Source organism: Protomyctophum parallelum (genome assembly GCF_964188405.1).
Source record: "Protomyctophum parallelum genome assembly, chromosome: 21".
Lineage (NCBI taxonomy): Eukaryota > Metazoa > Chordata > Actinopteri > Myctophiformes > Myctophidae > Protomyctophum > Protomyctophum parallelum.
The window spans coordinates 4,420,334-4,446,099 of record NC_139713.1 but is presented as its reverse complement, the minus strand read 5'-3'; the positions used below and the strand labels follow the sequence as shown (position 1 = coordinate 4,446,099).

Below are 25,766 nucleotides of genomic sequence, written 5' to 3'. Positions count from 1 at the left end.
AAACAACCGGTTCCCAATGTTTACACGCTCAGAATCTGGGAAAGTGAGGTCATGCAATCCCAGTACGCTGACCCTAACCCAGTAACCCAGTGCTTATCCCATGTTCTTAAAATGTTTCAAAGATATTCCAAATCGTTCTGTTTTTAGGAGAATTTGCAAGATCTACAAGCCCTGCAACGCTTCGCAGTGTGACACGTTGTGAGCTTGTAGAGCAGCTATTTGTATAGATAGAGGATTAAAGTGGCTACTGATTTTGATGTTATATATTAAACATGTAGCTATAGGTGTAATGTTAGAGACCACAGAAGACATGTACATATGAAATAAATGCTTAAACATGTAGCTATAGGTGTAATGTTAGAGAGACCACAGAAGACATGTAAATATGAAATAAATGCTTAAACATGTAGCTAGGTGTAATGTTAGAGACCACAGAAGACATGTAAATATGAAATAAATGCTTAAACATGTAGCTAGGTGTAATGTTAGAGACCACAGAAGACATGTAAATATGAAATACATGCTTAAACATGTAGCTATAGGTGTAATGTTAGAGACCACAGAAGACATGTAAATATGAAATAAATGCTTAAACATGTAGCTAGGTGTAATGTTAGAGACCACAGAAGACATGTAAATATGAAATAAATGCTTAAACATGTAGCTATAGGTGTAATGTTAGAGACCACAGAAGACATGTAAATATGAAATAAATGCTTAAACATGTAGCTAGGTGTAATGTTAGAGACCACAGAAGACATGTAAATATGAAATAAATGCTTAAACATGTAGCTATAGGTGTAATGTTAGAGACCACAGAAGACATGAAAATATGAAATAAATGCTTAAACATGTAGCTATAGGTGTAATGTTAGAGACCACAGCAGACATGTAAATATGAAATAAATGCTTAAACATGTAGCTAGGTGTAATGTTAGAGACCACAGAAGACATGAAAATATGAAATAAATGCTTAAACATGTAGCTATAGGTGTAATGTTAGAGACCACAGAAGACATGTAAATATGAAATAAATGCTTAAACATGTAGCTAGGTGTGATGTTAGAGACCACAGAAGACATGTAAATATGAAATAAATGCTTAAACATGTAGCTATAGGTGTGATGTTAGAGACCACAGAAGTGAACCTTTCAAGTTTTCTCAACTCTCTGTTTCTCTGCAAGACATTACTCTATAAGCCATATCTCCAAAACTGGTGGGTCAAACTGAACAACCAATATGTCAATTTGAAGCTATGATTCCCTGCTTTCACATGACATGAAAAAAACGAAAATTCAAAAAAAATCCAATGGCAGTCCCTCGGTCAAATGTAGTCACAAATGTGTTAAAAGAAAGAAGGATGAAAAGCATTGCAGGTTGCTGGAGGCAGCCGTCCTAATAATATTACTCCATTCCATCTGTCTCGGATCCTAATTAAAGGGGCATGGAAAACCCGAGGCGGATTCTTTTTGTACAGTTTGCTTAATGTCTCAGGTTAAAATCTACGGAGGCGTGAAAAACATGGCAGGCTCAGTTAAGCAACGCAGCCGTGGGGTTAGAGGGCCCACTTGGAAGTGGGCCAAGTGTCCACCCATCTGACCACTATAAAAGGTCCACCCATCTGACCACTATAAAAGGTCCACCCATCTGACCACTATAAAAGGTCCACCCATCTGACCACTATAAAAGGTCCACCCATCTGACCACAATAAAAGGTCCCTACATGCTCTAAATGAGCTGCTGTGAGTGTCGACGGCGTGATTTAACCCATTTTGACCTGAGATCATATTCTAAAAATGCTGTTCTTCGTTTTTTAAAAAAATAGCAGAGTGGCGCGCTACGAGCTTGTAGGTCTGCTATTTTTGAAAAATCGAAGAACAACTGACTTAGAAACATAGCTTTTTCAGAAAACTGTCAGGATGTAGAAGAACATTTATAGAATCTGATCTCAGGTCAGAAATGGCCCATAATGCGGCCCCACAGGTTAATATCAGAATTCTGATATTAGTATTGATTAGTATTACAATTCCAAACCCGCTTTAATTACTTCATGAATAGTAAATTACTATAGTACTTAATGACTAGTATTAAAATGTTGTCTTTTTGTGTCCAATGTAGTTATGTTAACAGTACAATACAATACAATACAATACAATACAATACAATACAATACAATACAATACAATACAATCAAAACAAAAATGATGTACATTTGAAGGTCAGAATCTTCAATAAATCAACTTCTATGTACCAAGATCACTCGATGCAGGTATAGTGCAGGAATATACACAATGATTAGTCTTTAGGGTGGTTGTGTTCCATTTGATATCCTTCTCCTATCACAGCAGCTCACAAATCTTGCTGCTGTGTTTTGCACATTGTTGTACTTCGCCCAGCAGATATGGGATTTTTTTGTCATTGGTCATGTTTTCAAAACCTCCGTGTGTGGTGGTTGTAATCTGTGGGAAGTATGTGTCTCTGATGTCTTGGTACAATGGACAGATGGTTAGGAAGTGTAGCTCGGTTTCCACCAGTGTTGTTTTCGTCGACTAAAACTAAGATGAAAAATGTTCGTCGACTACCTTTTTCCACTGAAGAAGACTAATTCGAAACTAAATGAAAACTAAGCTATGATGACTAAAACTAAGACTAAATATACTGACAATTTCGTCGACAAATAAAAACTAGACTAAAATGTTAGGAAGGGACTAGTGGACAAGAGATCCAGTATAAGTCATTTTACACTTAGTTGCATGCTGAAATAGCTGATCGGCTATTTTCAGCAAGTGTAAACACTCATTACGACGGCATCAAGGCCCGCCAAAATACATTGTAGTCGACTAAATCACCTGTAGATTTAGTCGACTAAAATCTTATGACATTTAGTCGACTAAAACTAGATTAACAATAAAATATTCCGGATGACTAAAATGTGACTAAAACTAAATGAAAACTATTCAAGAGACAAAGACTAAGGGCGCTTTCACACCGGACATGTTTGGTTCGTTTAAAACGAACCATGGTCCGCTTACCCCTTTGGTTCGGTTGGTGTGAACATGCATACGAACTCTGGTGCGGATCAAAGAAACGAACCATGGTCCGCTAAAAAAGGCCGGACTCGGTTCGCTTCCAAACGAACCACCACGGTGCGCTTCGTTACTGGTGTGAACGCATTCGGACTTTATAGAGGACCAAATACAGTACGATAGCCAAAATAGCCGTCGGGCGTCGGCAGTTGTGAGGCTGCATTAATAATTAGTTATAAAAGCCTGTCTTTTTTACGGGGATCACTATTGAGCTGACAGTCTGATTTTAATAGTAGACGCATATATGTCGAGGCGCACTGCGCAGCGCAAATGTAATGGCAGCGTGGTTCACATGCGCAAAAATAACAGATGTACAAGTTGTACAGATGTACACGGAATGGTATGTACGGTATGGTAAATTTGGAGCGCATCTCTCTCTCTCTCTCAGCGCATGCAAGCAATTATATCTACAGGCCTTTAATATAGCCTATATCAGACTATGCGCTCGCTCTCGCTCTCTCTCTCTCTCTCTCTCGTAATGACAGCACAGGAAGACGCATGCAGCCCCTGTGCGCACCTGTGCGTAATGTGACTATATCGTTAGATTGGAAGACAATACAGTCTTGGCTGACAACACCAATTGAAAGTAGAGTTCCCAAGGATTATGGTGATATTTAAATTTTAAAAATCGCATAAGAAATGAGCGAGATATGCCTAAATAAAATGTTAGTGGTCTTGGCAATTTATTTTATTTGTGTGCGATCCGGGGCGACGGCACGGCACAATAGATTTTCATTCATTTTTCAGATCATTGTCATGTCATTGCAGTGCAAACCATTAAATATAGCCTATATTAACTTCATAGGCTATTGTACAATATGTGACATATTTCTTTCACCCGGTATTATTGATGTGAGTTGATCAAAATAGTATTGCCTATAGGCTATAATGCTTGACTTGTATAGCCTAGGCTATACAGTAGGCTATATAATGCCAGCACAGTCATTATTCTCTTTCTTTAAGACTAAAGGCAACCCTTGACTTGATGGGCTTTCTCAAATAGACTACTAATAATAATGCGACGATGCCAGAAGTCCAGTAATCAAAGCGATGCAATGACAAAGACAGTGAGAACAACAAAAGAACAAGCTGACGGTGTGAATCAAACTATATATATTTTTTTGTCTTCTCTGTTCTGTTGCCTCGGGAGGTGTTTTCTGCTAAACAGGCTTCGTTGTTTTTGGCTTTTGGTGAGGCTGCAGCTAGCTGCTATTGGTCCACTCCGACAGGCTGTTTTATTTTAAGCATGTGCCGCCGCCACGCAAGTTATGACAAAGCATGTGAGTCTTCATGTGTGTGTGTGTGTGTGTACATGAGGGGGAGAGACAGAGAAATATTTAATGTTAAATAGGCTATACACAGGTGGTCCCAAATGATTCATTGATTACATCACGATCACTATAGCAAAAGACGTAAAACTAGGTCAACTCAATTAATCAATTAGCTGCAGCGGATCTGTTCTGACTTGAAGCTCAATACTAACTGACCACCTTCAAGTTTAAACTATAAGATGACATGGAAATGCCCGCCGATTTGATGCGCAGAAATATATATCTAATCGGGTTAAGGTACATGGAAGAAAAGTCCTTTTTATCGGGGATACCTTGTTGTAGGCTATACATCTCCGTGAATTGTCAGCAAGCACATTATTGTTCAAACACCTACTCCTCTGTTCATCTGTTGCTCTTATTTGGCTAATAAAATAATTAATATGAATGAATGCAATAGCAAGTTGTTGCTGCCTGTCATGTTGCTGTTCTCTTCTCTCTCTGTGTGACTGAAGGTTGCCCCAAAATTTGTAGACAATGATTTCCCCTCATGTTCTTTTCCCCCTCACTATTTGGTTCGCTTAACATGTCCACGTGTCATTTGTTTACATATTTGGTACGCTTTACAAAGTCCAGTGTGAACGCCAAACGGACCAAAATCAAAATGCTAATATTTGGTCCTTGGTCCTTGATCCGGACCTTCTAAGCGAACTTTGGGTGTGAAAGCGCCCTAAGACTAAAACTAAAATAGAAATGTGCTGTCATTTAGTGTGCAGTGGGTGCATTATAGTCTTCATTTAGTGTGCAGTGGGTGCATTATAGTCTTCATTTAGTGTGCAGTGGGTGCATTATAGTCTTCATTTAGTGTGCAGTGGGTGCATTATAGTCTTCATTTAGTGTGCAGTGGGTGCATTATAGTCTGTCTTCTCACTATCCCTCCTCTGTTTGTGTCCCCAAAAACCATCTCAGTCTGGCCTCTCTGGCTTCATCTCCAAACAGTGTTGTTTTTGGCAGCAAATTTCTATTTTAGTTTTAGTCATATAGTCTCTTGAATAGTTTTCACTTAGTTTTAGTCACATTTTAGTCACCTGGAATGTTCTAGTGTTTAGTCTAGTTTTAGTCGACTAAATGTCATGATTTTAGTCGACTAAATCTACAGGTGATTTAGTCGACTAAAATGTATTTTTGCGGGCCTTGTTGCCGTAATAATGACTTTTTTTACACTTTTTTTTACACTGTACACTTTTTACACAGCAGATCTACAAGCTCACAACGCGTCGCAGGGCAACGCGTTGTGAGCTTGTAGATCGGCTATTTTCAGCATGCAACCAAGTGTAAAATGACTTATAGTGGATCTCTTGTCCACTAGTCCCTTCCTAACATTTTAGTCTAGTTTTTATTTGTTGACGAAATTGTCAGTATATTTAGTCTTAGTTTTAGTCACCATAGCATAGTTTTAATTTAGTTTCCATTTAGTTTTCTTCAGTGGAAAAAGGTAGTCGACGAACATTTTTCGTCTTAGTTTTAGTCGACGAAAACAACACTGAGTCCAAAGTTCCAAACCTCCTGAGCCTTCCGTTATAAAGTGGAGAACACTTTTCCCCTGATGTGCAGTCAGTGCAATGCGGAGCTCCGCTTTATATCGACGTCCTTCGACTAAATTCAAACACTTAATTGGACAATCGACCATTTTGTGCACCCGTTAATTAAATTAAATGACGTGATGACTCTCGTCTTGTCGAGTGTCGATATACACAATGTCACTTCAGAGACCCACTGGACTTGATTATTGGGGTATTATTATTGATAAGATTCAAACCTTATTTGTTTTTCGGGTATTTTGATATATAATAAATAATTAGATAACGAGTGGTTTCAGCATTTCACTGGCATAATTATTATTATGCAAGGAATTAAATATTTTTCTTCGGATCTGCAGATCAACGTTTCAAAGTTTAACCCATTCAGGACGGGGGGGGGGGACCCCTTTTGGTGTTATAAGCATTAAGTTATTCTTTAGTTATTAAAAAAATCACACCTGTGTGAACTGAGTGGTGCAATTCTCTCTCACACTCACTCTCACACTCACTCGCACTCGCACTCGCACTCACACTCACACTCACTCTCACTCTCACTCTCACACTCACACTCACACTCACTCACACTCACACTCTCACTCACTCACTCACTCACTCACTCATTAGCAGGCAACAGAGCATGCACTATCCCTCTCTATGTTTCTGGCGCCCCCTACTGGTACTAATAAGTCATATACTCGTGCTCATGACTACACGCACGGACCGGTACGCACAGACATTGCTGGTTGTAGGAGTGGTTGCACCACTCAAAAATAGCAGATCTACAAGCTCATAGTAATTGTACTTCCGGCAGTAGGCATGTTACGATATATCGTATTAATCTATATTAATCCCGACAATATAGATTGATTCATTGAAATAAAGAAAATCGATATTCCATCGTATCATATTCAAGTGCTTTTGGAGAGAAAGCTGTGTGTGTCTGTGACTGTAGAGGGGAGCTGTGTGTGTCTGTGACTGTAGAGGGGAGCTGTGTGTGTCTGTGACTGTAGAGAGGAGCTGTGTGTGTCTGTGACTGTAGAGGGGAGCTGTGTGTGTCTGTGACTGTAGAGGGGAGCTGTGTGTGTCTGTGACTGTAGAGGGGAGCTGTGTGTGTCTGTGACTGTAGAGGGGAGCTGTGTGTGTCTGTGACTGTAGAGGGGAGCTGTGTGTGTATGTGACTAGAGGGGAGCTGTGTGTGTCTGTGACTGTAGAGGGGAGCTGTGTGTGTCTGTGACTGTAGAGGGGAGCTGTGTGTGTCTGTGACTGTAGAGGGGAGCTGTGTGTGTCTGTGACTGTAGAGGGGAGCTGTCTGTGACTGTAGAGGGGAGCTGTGTGTGTCTGTGACTGTAGAGGGGAGCTGTGTGTGTCTGTGACTGTAGAGGGGAGCTGTGTGTGTCTGTGACTGTAGAGGGGAGCTGTGTGTGTCTGTGACTGTAGAGGGGAGCTGTGTGTGTCTGTGACTGTAGAGGGGAGCTGTGTGTGTCTGTGACTGTAGAGGGGAGCTGTGTGTGTCTGTGACTGTAGAGGGGAGCTGTGTGTGTCTGTGACTGTAGAGGGGAGCTGTGTGTGTCTGTGACTGTAGAGGGGAGCTGTGTGTGTGTCTGTGACTGTAGAGGGGAGCTGTGTGTGTCTGTGACTGTAGAGGGGAGCTGTGTGTGTCTGTGACTGTAGAGGGGAGCTGTGTGTGTCTGTGACTGTAGAGGGGAGCTGTGTGTGTCTGTGACTTCAAAACGCCACTGAGCAACTTCTATTGATTTCTTTAGCTAAAGTAACATAATGCTACAAACATCTTTTGGTGTTTTAAACATTATGTTATAATTTAGCTATTGAAAAATAGCAGATCTAGGTCTGCTATTTAAAAAAAAAGTGGTGCAAAGCTTTGAATATATACTCTTTCAGAGCGAACGTTTTTAAACTCAAATCTTTGCTTCTGGGAGGTGGGGGTCCCTGAAACATGTTTTCAGATGGGGGTCAGCGGCCAATTTCATATATTTTTGGGGGTCCTTGACATGAAATATTGAGAACCACTGATAAAGAAACATGAGGTTTTTCAGAAAAAAATACATTTTTAAATACATTTTTCAGGCCTAAATGGTTTTAGGATTGATTGATTGATTGAAATATTTATTAACAGTTTGCAGAATCACAGTACATTTCAAGCACAAACTCAATACAAAGACTGTTAACTGTGAGTGGACGACCCAATTAAGCATTACACTTGTTTACAACAGGGTCCACCATGTTCAATCCATCAAAACATTTAGAGACGTACAAATAGACACTTCTATATAGTTAAAGAACAGAACAGGAATTCATCATAAAGGAAGCAAAAAGGGAAAGGATACATATACAGTGAGGGGAAAGGGGGGGGGGGGGGGGGGCGGTGGGGGGGATTCAGATTTTACAGAGGCCAGTTTCGAATTGCAGTCGTCAATAGAGAGCGGTTTTGAAGGAGTCAGTCTTAATGACTGTTGGTAGGGCGTTCCACATTTTGGTGGCATATAGGAGCGAAAATAATCGAGTCCCTTGTTTGTGCCGAATCTGGGTTGCACATGGTTTGTTTGGTGTTGTGGGCGTGGAGAGAGAGAGAGGAGAGAGGCAGCAGGGAGGTAACAGCCGGTTGAGAACACACATGTCTGTGTGTTCGTCTGACGGCTCGGTCAATAAGCGATCAATGCGTTTAAATTCCAAGAAATATTCCATGCAATTGGACTCTGGGTCCTGATTAATGTCACATATTCAGCGCTGCTAGGTTGTCGATATTCAGCACTGTGTCCAATGGATTTATATTGGGAGTCTGTGTTCACGTCGATCCCCCCCTTTGCCTGTTTATTCCTATCGATTCTCCACTCTTCAAGGGCCCCTAGTGTTTCACAGGGGGGCCCCCGGGGGTCCTTGAGGAGGGGGTGGGGGGGGGGTGGGGGGGGGGGGGGGGGGGCTCCAGTTGAATCATTGATATTTATGGAAAGGAACCTTACACACTCTTATGTGTGTGTGTGTGTGTGTGTGTGTGTGTGTGTGTGTAACTCGGAGAGTGTACAAGATGGAACCACATACACACCATTCATATAGTCTTAACCCATTCTGACCTGAGATCAGATAAAAAAAACATCCTGACAGTTTTCTGAAAAAAAAGCTATGTTTCTATGTCAGTCGTTCTTCGATTTTTCCAAAAATAGCAGACCTACAAGCTCATAGCGCGCCACTCGGTGGCGCGCTATGAGCTTGTAGGTCTGCTATTTTTCAATAGCTAAAGCATGACATGATGCTAACAGAACACCAAAATGGGTTAAATTTAACCCTGGGGTCCTAAATGGTACATGGTGCATTTATATAGCGCCTTTATCCAAGGCGCTTTACATAGATTGTGCATTACATTCACCCATTCACACACACATTCACACACCTTTACATAGACTGTGCATTACATGCATTACATTCACACACCCATACACACACACACATTCATACACCGATGGCAGAGGAAACCATGCAAGGCACCAACCAGCACATCGGGAGCAATTAGGGGTTCAGAGTCTTGCTCAAGGACACTTCGACACTAACTCTGGGGGAGCCCACAGGGTTCGAACTGGCAACCTTGTGGTTCCCAGCCAGGCCACTCTACCGCTGAGCCACCGCCGGTATTAAACCATTTTGGGGAGGGAACCCCTTTTGGTGTTAGCATTATGTTATGCCTTAGCTATTGAAAAATAGCAGACCTACAAGCTCGTACGAGCTTGTAGGTCTGCTATTTTTTGAAAAATTGAAGAACCACTGACGTATAGAAACATAGCTTTTTCAAGAAAACAGTCATTTTCAAACAGACATTATTAGAATCTGATCTCAGGTCAGAATGGGTTAAAGGCAACAGACACACAGACCTGATTTGTCTGTTTTTGTCTGTTGCCTTTTGTTTTTTTAACCCATTCTGAACGTGCACCCATTTTGGTGTTGGCATCATGTTATGCTTTAGCTATTGAAAAATAGCAGATCTACAAGCTCATATCGCGCCACCGAGTGGCGCGATACGAGCTTGTAGGTCTGCTATTTTTGAAAAATCGAAGAACGACTGACATTTTTTAGAATCTGATCACAGGTCAGAATGGGTTCATCAGACCAGTGTGTGTCCAGTGGAAACCTCGTATGAATCTGATCTCAGGTCAGAATGGGTTAAACCACACAGATGGTCATTCAGGCACAGACCTCACGGCACACGGCTTCACACGGATGGAAGGATGCTTCAAAGGCTGTGCACACACTTCTGTTCTGCCCTCATGTAATGTGGAAAGATAGGAGGGGAGAAAGAAACACAATAGCAGTAGTGTGAAAAACACAATAGCAGTAGTGTGAAAAACACAATAGCAGTATAGTGTGAAATCGGGGGCCGTGTTTCTGCTTTCATCTGGATCCCTTCGAGAGACGCTCTGCTCTTTCACATATTCACAGATTGATTCGGTTTGATTTTGACAGCAAATTTTGATTTCGTTTTTTTTTCTTCATAGTCTTATCGAATACATTATTGAGCGGTGCAACCACTCCCAAGGAACAGCAATGTCCGTCTTCACCTACCTACGTGTTGGTTCATGAGCACCACTCAGTGTGATTTTCTTTTTATCTAGTTTTCGTCACATTTTAGTCAGCTGAAATGTTTTAGTGTTGGTCGACTTAAATGTCGTAAGATTTTAGTCGACTAGATCTACAGTTTTATAAATTGCCGGCCTTGATGGCATCCTCCTAATAGCTGATTTGATATACCTGGTTTCATGCTGGAAATAGCCGATCTACAAGTTTATACATCACAGCCTCAGTCATAGCTAGCATCTGCCTTAAAACTATGCTGCTATTTCTAAATATTTACATTCATTGTCGGGGTGATAACAAATGGATTTGATTAATATTGTGTTGGCCACAGACAGACAGACTTATAGGCTTAGCCCATTCTGAACGGGAACCCATTTTGGTGTTAGTATCATGTTATGCTTTAGCTATTGAAAAAAAGCAGATCTACAAGCTACTAGACCTACTAGACCAGGGGTCGGCAACCGGCGGCTCTAGAGCCGCATGCGGCTCTTGAGCACTCCCCTGGTGGCTCTCTGTAGCATTACAAAAAAATCGATGAAAATGTATAAAGTTTATTTTTTCACATTTTTATTTTTCATTTATGGTTTCTGTAGGAGGCAAAACGTGACAGAAACATTCTTAAGTTTCCCAAATTTGTAAAAATGTGTAGAATAAATATTAAGTTTCAATAATGTCAACTAAAATTCGCGTCATAGCATGCGACGCATGCTGCGCGCCAGACACTATTATAAACAAACCGGTGGGTGTGTGAGGCTGGTGCCTGCTACGCTATGGCTTCTACAGGGAGAAAAAGAAAGATAGCAGACGAAAACAGAGGATTTAACAATTCGTGGACAGACGCTTATGCCTTCACAGCCAATGCAGATGGATTTCCTGTATGCTTGATCTGCAGTAGCCCATGACGCAACAGCAGCCTGTTTTCGCAATCGCAGTCCAAACGTGTATATAAACATTCCGATTTCAAATATAAGGTCCTCGCCACATGTGCCACGGGGGTTAGAAATTTGCTGGTACAGTGATTAGCATTGCTGCATCCCGCGTTGTTTAATAAAAAGCATTTTTATCCGAGCGCCCCGGCTACTTTTCTCAAACGGGGTTGGGAAATCCACAGTTGCACACCGGTTGGGGGCGCGTAGTTGAAAGCCAATGGCAAAATAACAGCTCGGATAAAAATGCTTTTTATTAAACAACGCGGGATGCAGCAATGCTAATCGCTGTACCAGCAACATTTTAACACCAGTGGCACACGTGGCGAGTACTTTATATTTGGAATCTGAATGTTTATGTACACGTTTACAATGTAAATGTAGCGATTGCGTAAAACAGGCTGCAGTTGCCATGACGCATGTCTAAATCTGCAGTGACAAACTTATCAAACAATAAATAAAACGTGGCAAGCCGTTCAGACGGTGACTACAGTATATGAAGGAGTCATATAGACGTTGAAGGAGTCATATAGACGTATTATCTCCCGTGTTGCAACGAAACTATAGCAGCAGCCAGCATGAGTGGTGGAGTAAGCTGCGATCCACTTCTTAAAAGCAAACTTAGCATGCTTTCCCTGGAAATGTCTTTCAACGTTACTTTTTTATTGTTTGATAGTTTGTCACTGCAGATTAATAAGCATACAGGCAAATACCGATATTGTAAACCTCCCAAAACACGACACACTTGTGTGGAAAACATGGAATGCTCTTCCAGACAATTACGGAAGCGCACTCGCCTATATTAGTTTGCATTGCACAGTGCGCTATTTCCGAACGTGCCCGTAATGAAAGTTAAACCATAGCGCACTTTTTATTTTGATAGATAGGCTAATATCCACTTGCAGCCCTTTTGTCTTCATTATATAAGCATTTTAAGGCTTACATTTTTGCGGCTCCAGATAGATTTTGAATTATTTTTTTTGGTCGAAAATGGCTCATTCAACATCTTGGGTTGCCGACCCCTGTACTAGACCTACTAGCGCGCCACCGAGTGGCGCGCTAGTAGGTCTGCTATTTTTGAAAAATCGAAGAACGACTGACATTTTTAGAATCTGATCTCCGGTCAGAATGGGGTTAATCAGACCAGTGTGTGTGTCCAGTGGAAACCTCGTATGAATCTGATCTCAGGTCAGAATGGGCTTGTAGTGGATTGATGGCTGAACGCACTGCTGAGTCACCCTGATCTTTGCCAGGGCGATAGATTGACTGCTGAGTCACCCTGATCTTTGCCAGGGCGATGGATTCACTGCTGAGTCACCCTGATCTTTGCCAGGGCGATGGATTCACTGCTGAGTCACCCTGATCTTTGCCAGGGCGATGGATTCACTGCTGAGTCACCCTGATCTTTGCCCGGGCGATGGATTCACTGCTGAGTCACCCTGATCTTTGCCAGGGCGATGGATTCACTGCTGAGTCACCCTGATCTTTGCCAGGGCGATAGATTCACTGCTGAGTCACCCTGATCTTTGCCAGGGCGATGGATTCACTGCTGAGTCACCCTGATCTTTGCCAGGGCGATGGATTCACTGCTGAGTCACCCTGATCTTTGCCAGGGCGATGGATTCACTGCTGAGTCACCCTGATCTTTGCCAGGGCGATGGATTCACTGCTGAGTCACCCTGATCTTTTCCAGGGCGATGGATTGACTGCTGAGTCACCCTGATCTTTGCCAGGGCGATAGATTCACTGCTGAGTCACCCTGATCTTTGCCAGGGCGATAGATTCACTGCTGAGTCACCCTGATCTTAGCCAGGGCGATAGATTCACTGCTGAGTCACCCTGATCTTTGCCAGGGCGATAGATTGACTGCTGAGTCACCCTGATCTTTGCCAGGGCGATAGATTGACTGCTGAGTCACCCTGATCTTTGCCAGGGCGATAGATTCACTGCTGAGTCACCCTGATCTTTGCCAGGGCGATAGATTCACTGCTGAGTCACCCTGATCTTTGCCAGGGCGATAGATTCACTGCTGAGTCACCCTGATCTTTACCAGGGCGATAGATTGACTGCTGAGTCACCCTGATCTTTGCCAGGGCGATAGATTCACTGCTGAGTCACCCTGATCTTAGCCAGGGCGATAGATTCACTGCTGAGTCACCCTGATCTTAGCCAGGGCGATGGATTCACTGCTGAGTCACCCTGATCTTTGCCAGGGCGATGGATTCACTGCTGAGTCACCCTGATCTTTGCCAGGGCGATAGATTCACTGCTGAGTCACCCTGATCTTTGCCAGGGCGATAGATTGACTGCTGAGTCACCCTGATCTTTGCCAGGGCGATAGATTCACTGCTGAGTCACCCTGATCTTAGCCAGGGCGATGGATTCACTGCTGAGTCACCCTGATCTTTGCCAGGGCGATGGATTGACTCCAAATGGAGCTCGGAGTCGGGCGATCAGACTAGAGAGAAGCTCCGCTAATCGGCCAGCGATCGGTGATCCGCCATATCGGCCGATACACTTCACTCCGATCGGTAATCGGCGTTTACATCCGTGATCGGCAATTATCGACCCTATCAGGAGAAACTGATCTTTTACACCATTTAAAGGTATATTCAGTGATTTCACTTAATTCAAATATCACTTATTTTTTTGTTTTGTTGTGATAATCCTCCCTACTATAGAGTGTGCTGGCCATATAAGGAGTTCCTCCCTGTCCCCAGTTAACCCCTGGGGGTCAAAAAACGTTAGGTTTCGTTTTTGGCTCTCTATCCTGATTGGACGAAAGGCTTTGGGTCCCACAGCCAAAAACGAAACCTAAGGTTTTTTGAGTGAAATCACTGAATATACCTTTAAGTGGTATAAATGTCAATCAGAGGGTTAGCAAAAAAAAGGTCATCATAGTATATATATTTTAGTATTACCGTATAAGTATATTTTAAGTTCCTGTTTATTGGTGTCACTATGACAATACATGATGTCTAGTTTTTTTAATCGGACATTCAATTAAGCAATATTACATCACGAGAGGGTGTGGTTTAACGTGATTATTGAGAGGGTGTGGTTTAACGTGATTATTGAGAGGGTGTGGTTTAACGTGATTATTGAGAGGGTGTGGTTTAACGTGATTATTGCCACGACAGTGATGCGGTCAGGAACGAGACGCAGTCGAGTTCCGCAAAGCATCACTGAACTGAAGGGAAGCTTAACCCATTCTGACCTGAGATCAGATTCATACGAGGTTTCCACTGGACACACACACTGGTCTGATGAACCCATTCTGACCTGAGATCAGATTCATACGAGGTTTCCACTGGACACGCACACACTGGTCTGATGAACCCATTCTGACCTGAGATCAGATTCTTAAAAAATGTCAGTCGTTCTTCGATTTTTCAAAAATAGCAGGCCTACAAGCTCGTAGCGCGACACTCGGTGGCGCGATACGAGCTTGTAGGTCTGCTATTTTTCAATAGCTAAAGCACGACATGATGCTGACACCAAACTGGGTTCCCGTTCAGAATGGGTTAAATTGATGTGTAAATTGATGACTAAAACAACAGTAGTAATAAAGGATTATTGGTCCAAACCGATGGCTTGGTTGACCCCGCTGACCTTTGGTGCTATAGTTCGGATGCATTGGCTTTTAAAAGCAACTGTTTGTTATTTGATTTGCATAAATTAGAGGCTGACGAGGAAGAGGACACTTTGTAGGGAAAATAGACACAGAGAAGACTAATGTTTACATTTACAAAGCTTAGGATGCTTTGCATGGATTAACCCATTCTGGGCGGGAACCCATTTTGGTGTTTTAAGCATTATGTTACACTTTATCTATTGAAAAATAGCAGATCTACAAGCTCATAGAGCGCGACTCTGTGTGTTTGAGAACCACAGACTGTGTGTGTGTGTGTGTGTGTGTGTGTGTGTGTGTGTCAGTCAGTGTGTGTGTGTGTGTGCGTGCGTGCGACTGTGTGTGTCAGTGTGTGCGTGTGACTGTGTGTCAGTCAGTGTGTGTGTGTGTGTGTGTGTGTGCGTGTGTGCGCGTGTGTGTCTGTCTGACTGTGTCTGACTGTGTGTGTGTGTCAGTCAGTGTGTGTGTGTCAGTCAGTGTGTGTGTGTCAGTCAGTGTGTGTGTGTGTGTGTGTGTGCCAGTCAGTGTGTGTGTGTGTGTCAGTCAGTGTGTGTGTGTGTGTGTGCGTGCGTGCGACTGTGTGTGTCAGTGTGTGCGTGTGACTGTGTGTGTGTGTGTGTGTGTGTGTGTGTGTGTGTGTGTGTGTGTGTGTGTGTGTGTGTGTGTGTGTGTGTGTGTGTGTGTGTGTGTGTGTGTGTGTGTGTGTGTGTGTGTGTGTGTGTGTGTGTGTGTGTGTGTGTGTGTGTGTGCTTAGCGTAGCGTAGCGCTGCCACATTCTCCCCGGCCCCAGGATGGGTCTGCTGGCAGGGAGGTGAGACTTTGACAGACCCTCTGGAACCCAGCTGAGCTCACAGACCCTCTGAGCTCACAGACCCTCTGAGCTCACAGACCATCTACAGACCCTCTGAGCTCACAGACATTTTGGAAGCATTTATATTTGACTCATGATCAGAGCTTCCGTTGCTCCAGACTGTACGACGGAAGCATTTCTATTTGACTCATGATCAGAGCTTCCGTTGCTCCAGACTGTACGACGGAAGCATTTCTATTTGACTCATGATCAGAGCTTCCGTTGCTCCAGACTGTATGACGGAAGCATTTATATTTGACTCATGATCAGAGCTTCCGTTGCTCCAGACTGTATGACGGAAGCATTTATATTTGACTCATGATCAGAGCTTCCGTTGCTCCAGACTGTATGACGGAAGCATTTATATTTGACTCATGATCAGAGCTTCTGTTGCTCCAGACTGTACGACGGAAGCATTTATATTTATAGTCATGATCAGAGCTTCCGTTGCTCCAGACTGTACGACGGAAGCATTTATATTTATAGTCATGATCAGAGCTTCTGTTGCTCCAGACGGAAACGAAGCATTTGGAACTTGCGAGAGGCAACGTGAGACTAAGCGCTGATCAGTAGGGAACAGCATGAAGTGCTACAACGATGACACTGATCTGGGATCAGATTACCACCTGATCAGTAGGGAACAGCATGAAGTGCTACAACGATCACACTGATCTGGGATCAGATTACCACCTGATCAGTAGGGAACAGCATGAAGTGCTACAACGATCACACTGATCTGGGATCAGATTACCGCCGCGCACGCTGTCAGCTCAGTGACTCGGAGCACACCAACAATACACCAAAACATTGGCCTAGCACGTAGCAACACATGAATGCTGCATGCGTGCATGAACGCGGTGTGTGTGCGCGTGCGTGCACGCACGTGTGTGTGTGTGTGTGTGTGTGTGGTAACGTTAACCTAGCACGTAGCAACACATGAATGCTGCATGCGTGCATGAACGCGGTGCGTGTGTGTTTGCATGAATGCGGTATGTGTGCATGTGCGTGCACGCACGCACGTGTGTGTGTGTGTGTACTGTGTAGTAACGTTAGCCTAGCACGTAGCAACACACATGAATGCTGCGTGCGTGCATCAACGCGGTGCGCGCGTGTGTGTGTGTGTGTGAGAGAGACTGGGTCAGTGTGTTCTAACCAGGAGTTTAGTTAGTGTAATGTTAGACTGTACTGGGATCAGTTGGTTAAACTATAGTGGACATTGAGTTGTCTTGTACTTTACTGTACTGTACTGTAATGTACTGTACTGTACTGGGAGGTTGAATTGTTTTTTTTTTTCATGCTATAGCATCAACGTGTCCGTCACTCGTTATGGTTTCAAAACTATATGCAAATTCAATCAAAACACTGTTGCCTGCTAATGAGAGAGGGAGAGAGGGAGAGAGGGAGGGAGAGAGGGAGAGAGAGAGGGAGAGAGAGAGGGAGAGAGGGAGAGAGGGAGGGAGAGAGGGAGAGAGGGAGAGAGGGAGAGAGGGAGAGAGGGAGAGAGGGAGAGAGGGAGAGAGGGAGGGAGGGAGGGAGGGAGAGAGAGAGAGAGAGAGGGAGAGAGGGAGGGAGAGAGGGAGAGGTGATTTTTATTTTGACGTCATGCCTATACCGTAAATGGGTTAATTAATATCGTGTTAATGTATATATTTATACATACATATTATTACTTTTTGTTGGTTAATTTCGGTTATGAAGTCCAAAATGCTGCTTAGTGACATACATTCTGGTTAACCCATTCTGGGCGGAACCCATTTTGGTGTCGGCATCGTGTTATGCTTTAGCTATTGAAAAATAGCAGATCTACAAGCTCGTGGCGCGCTACGAGCTTGTAGATCTGCTATTTTCTTTTTTTTTATAAGAACGACTGACATTTCTAGAATCTGATCTCAGGTCAGAATGGGTTATTAAATCAGACCAGTGTGTGGCCAGTGGAAACCTCGTGTGAATCTGATCTCGGGTCAGAATGGGTTAACCGTCGTTGCGGTCGTCCCGTCTCTAATGTATTCATGGAGATAACGACGATGACGGCTGATATCTCTTTGTGGGAGAACGGCTGAATGATTGATCCTCCTCCAATCAAATCAGTCGTATTATTAGTGATTTAGTATTTACTGGAAAGGTAATCTGAAGCCTGTTGAATTGATTCTCTTGATTGTATAACTGAAACGTAACCGAATCCAGACAGACAGACTTCCTGGGGACTCTCTCTCAAACAAACTGCCGTACCGTAGGTCGTGTGTTTTGGTTCCAAAGGTCGGGCAGGGATGACAAAGAATATAGTTAATGGAGCCCATTCTGACCTGAGATCAGATTCATACGAGGTTTCCACTGGACACACACTGGTCTGATTAACCCATTCTGACCTGAGATCAGATTCTAAAAATGTTCAGTCGTTCAGTCGATTTTTCAAAAATAGCAGATCTACAAGCTCGTAGCGCGCCACTCGGTGGCGCGCTATGAGCTTGTAGATCTGCAATTTTTTCAATTACATGATGCTAACACCAAAATGGGTTCCCGTTCAGAATGGGTTAAATACTCCACATTACTCGCATGTTTTTCGGTTTGGAAAGTTCTGAGCTTGGAAAGAAATCACACTCGTGTGAACTGAGTGCTGCAACTCTCCTCCCCCCCCCACCCCCCCCCCCCCCCCCCCCCCGCCTCCTCTCCTCTCTCTCTCTCTCTCATTAGCAGGCAACAGAGCAGCACTATCAATTCAATTCAATTCAATTCAAAGGGCTTTATTGGCATGAGAAAACATACGTTTACATTGCCAAAGCAGAAAGAACAATACAACAATACAGCAATATACAATCAAAACAAAAATGATGTACATTTGAAGGTCAGAATCTTCAATAGATCAACTTCTATGTACCAAGATCACTCGATGCAGGTATAGTGCAGGAATATACACAATGATTAGTCTTTAGGGTGGTTGTGTTCCATTTGATATCCTTCTCCTATCACAGCAGCTCACAAATCTTGCTGCTGTGTTTTGCACATTGTTGTACTTCGCCCAGCAGCAGATATGGGAGTTTTTTTGTCATTGGTCATGTTTTCAAAATCTATCTATCTCTAATCTAAGCACTATCTCTCTCTCTCTCTCTCTCTGTTTTCTGGCACAACAGCGCCCCTACTGGTATTCGTAGTCATTCCACTGGTGCTCATACCCCAAAAAGTATTATGTAATATGATATATCATGCCTCCGTCCCCCCATCTGAAAATACGTTGTTCCTGCAGGGACCCCCCAACCCAGAAGCAAAGAATTGAGTTAAAATGTTCACTCTGACTGTAACAATATATATTCAAAGATTTGAGGCACATTTTCACGATTAAATAAAATAAAAAATAGCAGACCTACAAGCTCGGCTGTCACCTCCCTGCTGCCTCTCTCCTCAAACCATTTAGGCCTAATGTCTTTTTTTTTAAATGTCTTTTTTTTCAGTGCTTCTCAATATTTCATGTCATGGACCCCCAAAAATATATGAAATTGGCCGCAGGCCCCCCCCAACTGAAAATATGTTGTTTCAGGGACCCCCCCCCCCCACCTCCCCAGAAGCAAAGATTTGAGTTTAAAAACGTTCGCTCTGAAAGAGTATATATATTCAAAGCTTTGCACCACATGTTCATGATTTTTCAAAAATAGCAGACCTACAAGCTCGCAGCGCGCCACTCAGTGGCGCGCTACGAGCTTGTAGATCTGCTATTTTTTTCCAATAGCTAAATTATAACTATAATGTTTTAAAACACCACCAAAGCGGGGTTAATGTTTATAGCGTTGTTTGCGTTGTCAGCTGCTGGCTGCCGTCGGTGACTCAGAGCAGTCTGCTGAATGAGGAAGTGTTCACTGCTCAGGCCACTTCCTGCATTCTTGTTCCTCTGTGTGTGTGTGTGTGTGTGTTGTGTGTGTGTGTGTGTGTGTGCGAGCATGTGTGTGTGTGTGTGTGTGTGTGTGTGTGTGTGTGTGTGTGTCACCCCTTCTCATGGTTCACAGAAACATGCTGTCGACAAAAAAGACTAACGACAATGTTCGTCGACTACCTCTTTTCCACTGACTGAAGCTAAATAAAGACTAAGACTAAATACACTGATAATTTTGTCAACAAATAAAAACTAGACTAAAAATGTTAAGGGAAGGGACTATAGTGGACAAGAGATCCAGTATAAGTCATTTTACAATGCTGAAAATAACAGATCTACGAGCTTGTGTAGGGTCTGCTATTTTTGAAGAATCGTTAAAATGTGTCACAAATCATTGAATATATATATATATTTCAGAGCGAGCAAAATCTCCCTGGAACTACATATTTTGAGATGGGGGTCCGGTCCGTGGCCCAATGGAGATCAGGGGGTCCTTGACATGAAAAAGCTTGAGCACCACTGCCATAGAAACATGGGTTTTTCAGGAAAATGTTTAGGATTTTTTATCGACCTCAGTCCCAGTGATAACGGGGTGCTCTGCTTTGGCCACTTATGCTAACGTTGGCAAACATCCACGGACACACTAGCCTCTTCTGCTGCACGCACGTCAGAGAGAGAGACCGCCAGGTTGCATGCTGGGGGATTATTTAGTGCATGTTCTGGTGTACAGCACACCCACACACACACACACACACACACACACACACACACACACACACACAGGGTTTAGTGGAGGTTAACGTGTGTGTGTTTGTGTGTGTGTGTTTGTGTCTGTGCTTAGGGCACTGTTGTGGTGCTAATGGGTTCGTGGAGGGGGTGCTAATTGATTCGCTGTCCTAAGCCCTGTCGTCGTTAAAACACTCACACAAGGTAGCCTGCTTGGCTCCTCCTCCTCCTCCCCTCCCCCTCCTCCCCCGTGTCCCCTCCTCCTCCTCTCCCCTCCTCCTCCTCCTCCTCCCTCCCTCCCTACCTTCCTCCCTCCTCCCCTGTTGCCACTTGACTTTTGTCAGGGGAACAGGTGGCAGAGAGAGAGAGAGTCCCAATCTCTGGCTCACGGATCACTGACCACACGTGGACCTGGAGTGGAAGCAGGGGTTGGACAGACAGGCAGGCAGGCAGGCAGGCAGACAGACAGACAGACAGGCAGGCAGACAGGCAGACAGGCAGACAGGCAGGCAGGCAGACAGCCTTTGGGATACTTTGTGACACCAAATGCATTTGTTTATATAGCTTCACATTATTATGTGAACTTTGCCCTCTGAACTTTGCTACTCTTTGCATTTCCATTTACCAAACCCTATATATAACGATTGAAACAAATAAAATAGCAGACCTACAAGCTCGTAGCGCGCTACGAGCTTGTAGGTCTGCTATTTTTTTTTATTTTTATTTTTTAGTCATAGTCTCTTGAATGGTTTAATTTGGTTTTAGTCACATTTGAGTCACCCGGAATGTTTTGGTAAATGGTGCATTTATATAGCGCCTTTATCCAAGGCGCTTTACAGAGACTGAGCATTACATTCACCCATTCACACACACATTCATACACCTTTACATAGACTGTGCATTACATTCACCCATTCACACACACATTCACACACCTTTACATAGACTGTGTGTGCATTACATTCACCCATTCACACACACATTCACACACCTTTACATAGACTGTGTGTGCATTACATTCACCCATTCACACACACATTCATACACCTTTACATAGACTGTGCATTAGATTCACCCATTCACACACACATTCATACACCGATGGCGGTGGAAACCATGCAAGGCACCAACTAGCACATCGGGAGTAATTAGGGGTTCAGAGTCTTGCTCAAGGACACTTCGACACTAACTCTGGGGGAGCCCACAGGGTTCAAACTGGCAACCTTGCCGTCGTAATGACTGATTTTGCACTTGCTGAAAATAGCCGATCTACAAGCTCACAACTCGTTGTGAGCTTGTAGATCTGCTATTTTCAGCATGCAACCAAGTGTAAAATGACTTATACTGGATCTCTTGTCCACTAGTCCCCTTCCTAACATTTTAGTCTAGTTTTAATTTGTTGACGAAACTGTCTATACATTTATTCCTAAACTAGTTTTAGTCATCATAGCTTAGTTTTCATTTAGTTTCCATTTAGTTTTCGTCAGTGAAAAAAAGGTAGTCGACGAACATTTTTCGTCTTGGTTTTAGTCGACTAAAACAACACCACTGCGTACCGCGGTCTTATATAAGCCTGGCATGACCAGACTGATAGATATTTAGTCTGGCATCTCAAAAACCCCACGTACCTGCCCCATGATATCATACTGGGCCCTGATTGGCCAAAAACCCCACGTACCTGCCCCATGATATCATACTGGGCCCTGATTGGCCAAAAACCCCACGTACCTGCCCCATGATATCAGCCTCTTCAGATATTGCCCTCTGAACTTTGCCCTCTGCATTTCCATTTACCGACCCTATATCGGGAGTGTTGATTTTTGATTTAACAAAACCTGCTTCTGAACCTCCCTACCTCAATATGTAACTGTTTTTAATGTATGTTTTGTCTCATTGTCTATATAATATGTCATTACATGAAGTTTTGTTTTGTGTTTTATACCTGCATGTCGTTAACTGTTTTATATAATGTATGTAATCTCGTCAGCATTGGAAATGAGGGAGAACCTCAATTGCTCTTTCGAGAATAAATAAAGGTTTCAATCAATCAATCAATATAATATTATTAACGTATGTTATTTCTCTTTGTGTGGACAGCATCCGCAGCGTGATGCAGAAATACCTGGAGGAGAGAGACGAGCTCACGTTCGACAAGATCTTCAACCAGAAGATCGGTGAGTCTGACCTGACTGTTTTCATTTATAGGGGATTCACACTGAGACGGACTGAATCCGTTTCATTGGAACCGTTTCCGAATACGGTTGCCTGGTCCCCGATGGCCATGATTCACATTGCCCGAGATTCAACAGCGCACCCGGGTACACTTGCATAACACACTTTAATCCTCCAGACGGCGGTTTGTTTGATGGCTGGCGCGCACGGACACTGACCATCAACTGTGCGACATTGTCTCAAATAAATCCAGACACACTGATTTGCATTGCCTCTTTGGCTTTTTGCCGTTATACTACTTCACTGTCAGCCTGCCTGCTATTCACTGTGTCAGTCAGTTCTGTGCTCCAGTGTATTAGTTTGCTATGGATTCTACTTCAGCATTATTATTATTTTGTTTTACTTTGGAAACTGTGCCAAGCAAAGCCCAAGAGCCACGTGTAGTCCGCAGAATAAGATCAGCGTGCACTGCAGTGCTGCGCGTATACAGATTCAACAGGAGACGGGCGGCGTTGAGAAATGCGCTGGTGTTACGCGTCGTGCAGCGGCTGTGTTTTTTTGTTGAGGCTTGGCTCGTCGACTAGAGATTGTGTCACGTTCTTTAAAAAAAACAGTCCACTTCCTTCTTTAGGTACGCATTCATTCACATTGGAACGATCCGTATCTGAATACACTTCAACGGTCCAGAGACCCGCCCCCCATGCGGTCCCGGGGACGGTTGGGCGATCCGCTCCCGGGAACGGTACGCATCATTCACACTACCACAACATCTGCCAAGTGGTCCCGAGTGCACACCCGGGACCATAGTGTGAATCCCCTATTAGAGTCCATGGGTTTTCAACAGGTGGTCCGTGGACCGCTGGTGGTCCGTGAAGGTGTCGCATGTGGTCCCTGACCATGCATTTAGTGATGTAGGATTTGTTGATTTGTTTTAAATGTTCTTTCCACTAGTTGAGAAACCGTGAACTGAATGACCTGGTGACCTGTGATGAGTCCATCCATGTCGTCATTTACTGACAAGTTGGAGTTCAAGAAATTCAACAGAAAAAGGGAGTTAGAATCTCAAGAAGGTTGAAGTGCACCGGATTGTCTGGTTGAGTCATTATTATTAGGACATTTGACCAGTAGTAGTCAACGGTTGAGAGGGATGTATACACATGGGATGAATAGCAAGAGTTAACTTACAAAAGCACTAATCTTAGCCCATATCCCCAGTTTCCCACCCAACACAACAGTGGTCCCCAGGTTGATTCTCAGTCAGGGTGGTGGTCCCCAGGTTGATTCTCAGTCAGGGTGGTGGTCCCCAGGTTGATTCTCAGTCAGGGTGGTGGTCCCCAGGTTGATTCTCAGTCAGGGTGGTGGTCCCCAGGTTGATTCTCAGTCAGGGTGGTGGTCCCCAGGTTGATTCTATAGTCAGGGTGGTGGTCCCCAGGTTGATTCTATAGTCAGGGTGGTGGTCCCCAGGTTGATTCTCAGTCAGGGTGGTGGTCCCCAGGTTGATTCTATAGTCAGGGTGGTGGTCCCCAGGTTGATTCTATAGTCAGGGTGGTGGTCCCCAGGTTGATTCTCAGTCAGGGTGGTGGTCCCCAGGTTGATTCTCAGTCAGCGTGGTGGTCCCCAGGTTGATTCTATAGTCAGGGTGGTGGTCCCCAGGTTGATTCTATAGTCAGGGTGGTGGTCCCCAGGTTGATTCTCAGTCAGGGTGGTGGTCCCCAGGTTAATTCTCAGTCAGGGTGGTGGTCCCCAGGTTGATTCTCAGTCAGGGTGGTGGTCCCCAGGTTGATTCTCAGTCAGGGTGGGGGTCCCCAGGTTGATTCTATAGTCAGGGTGGGGGTCCCCAGGTTGATTCTCAGTCAGGGTGGGGGTCCCCAGGTTGATTCTCAGTCAGGGTGGTGGTCCCCAGGTTGATTCTCAGTCAGGGTGGTGGTCCCCAGGTTGATTCTATAGTCAGGGTGGTGGTCCCCAGGTTGATTCTCAGTCAGCGTGGTGGTCCCCAGGTTGATTCTATAGTCAGGGTGGTGGTCCCCAGGTTGATTCTCAGTCAGGGTGGTGGTCCCCAGGTTGATTCTCAGTCAGGGTGGTGGTCCCCAGGTTGATTCTCAGTCAGGGAGGTGGTCCCCAGGTTGATTCTCAGTCAGGGTGGTGGTCCCCAGGTTGATTCTCAGTCAGGGTGGTGGTCCCCAGGTTGATTCTCAGTCAGGGTGGTGGTCCCCAGGTTGATTCTCAGTCAGGGTGGTGGTCCCCAGGTTGATTCTCAGTCAGGGTGGTGGTCCCCAGGTTGATTCTCAGTCAGACCCTGTGTTTCTAATGTCAGTCGTTCTCAAAACATTTTCATGTCAAGGACCCCCAACCCAATAAATATATGTATTTGGCCCGCCGACCCCCATCTGAAAATATGTTGTTCCAGGGACCCCCCCCCCCCGTTTTAGATTTTATTATCACTCTTTTGTTTTGGTGCAACGTAACGTATCACTCCAAAGGGAGCTTTGTGTGTCTCTGTGTCCTTATTTTGTATTCTTGTATCCTGCTTGACTTGACTGTCGATCAGCCCCCTGCCTAAGTTCGGCTTGGGGATGTGCATGTCCTGTCTGTTGAGTACCAGTAGGGGCAAAAGTGGCGCTGTTGTGCTAGAAGCACACAGAGAGAGAGAGAGATAGTGATGCACTGTTGTCTGCTAATTACAGAGAGAGGGAGAGGTGTCTGCTAAATGCTAATTCCCCCACACAGTAACTCTGTCATTTCTCCACCGTTTCGGACGTGGGGCGGCTCGCCGGAACCGGGCCGGCACCCTGGGCGCCTAGGAAGTTTCTGGGGACCCACCTGGGGACCCCCACACGGAGTTGCACCACTCAGTTCACACGGGTGTGATTTCCCCCCCCCCCCCCCCCCCCCTTGTAAGCCCAAGAGAGCCTGTTGCAAAAAGAAATATGAACGCAGCCTAAAAACCTCCGATCCTTTCTTGTCGTTTATACCTGGAATATAACCAAGTTAAACGAGCCAAGCGACAAGTTTAGACCCATTGAGCGGGTGGCTATATTTATCTCCCCCCCTGATTCAGTTTTCTTTTTTTATCCCTTTTTCTTA

The 25,766-nt window shown here is 44.2% G+C and overlaps 1 protein-coding gene across 1 annotated transcript in view; it reads left to right on the top strand.

Moving 5' to 3' along the window:
* The window catches only part of grk3 (G protein-coupled receptor kinase 3), a gene marked incomplete at both ends in the record, with an annotated part of 89,702 nt that overhangs the window by 12,098 nt on the left and 51,838 nt on the right, over positions 1–25,766 (top strand). Inside the window, one exon of the mRNA XM_083792957.1 lies at positions 22,608–22,684. Coding sequence (XP_083649083.1) covers positions 22,608–22,684 — 77 coding nt within the window. The remainder of the gene's footprint in view (positions 1–22,607; positions 22,685–25,766) is intronic.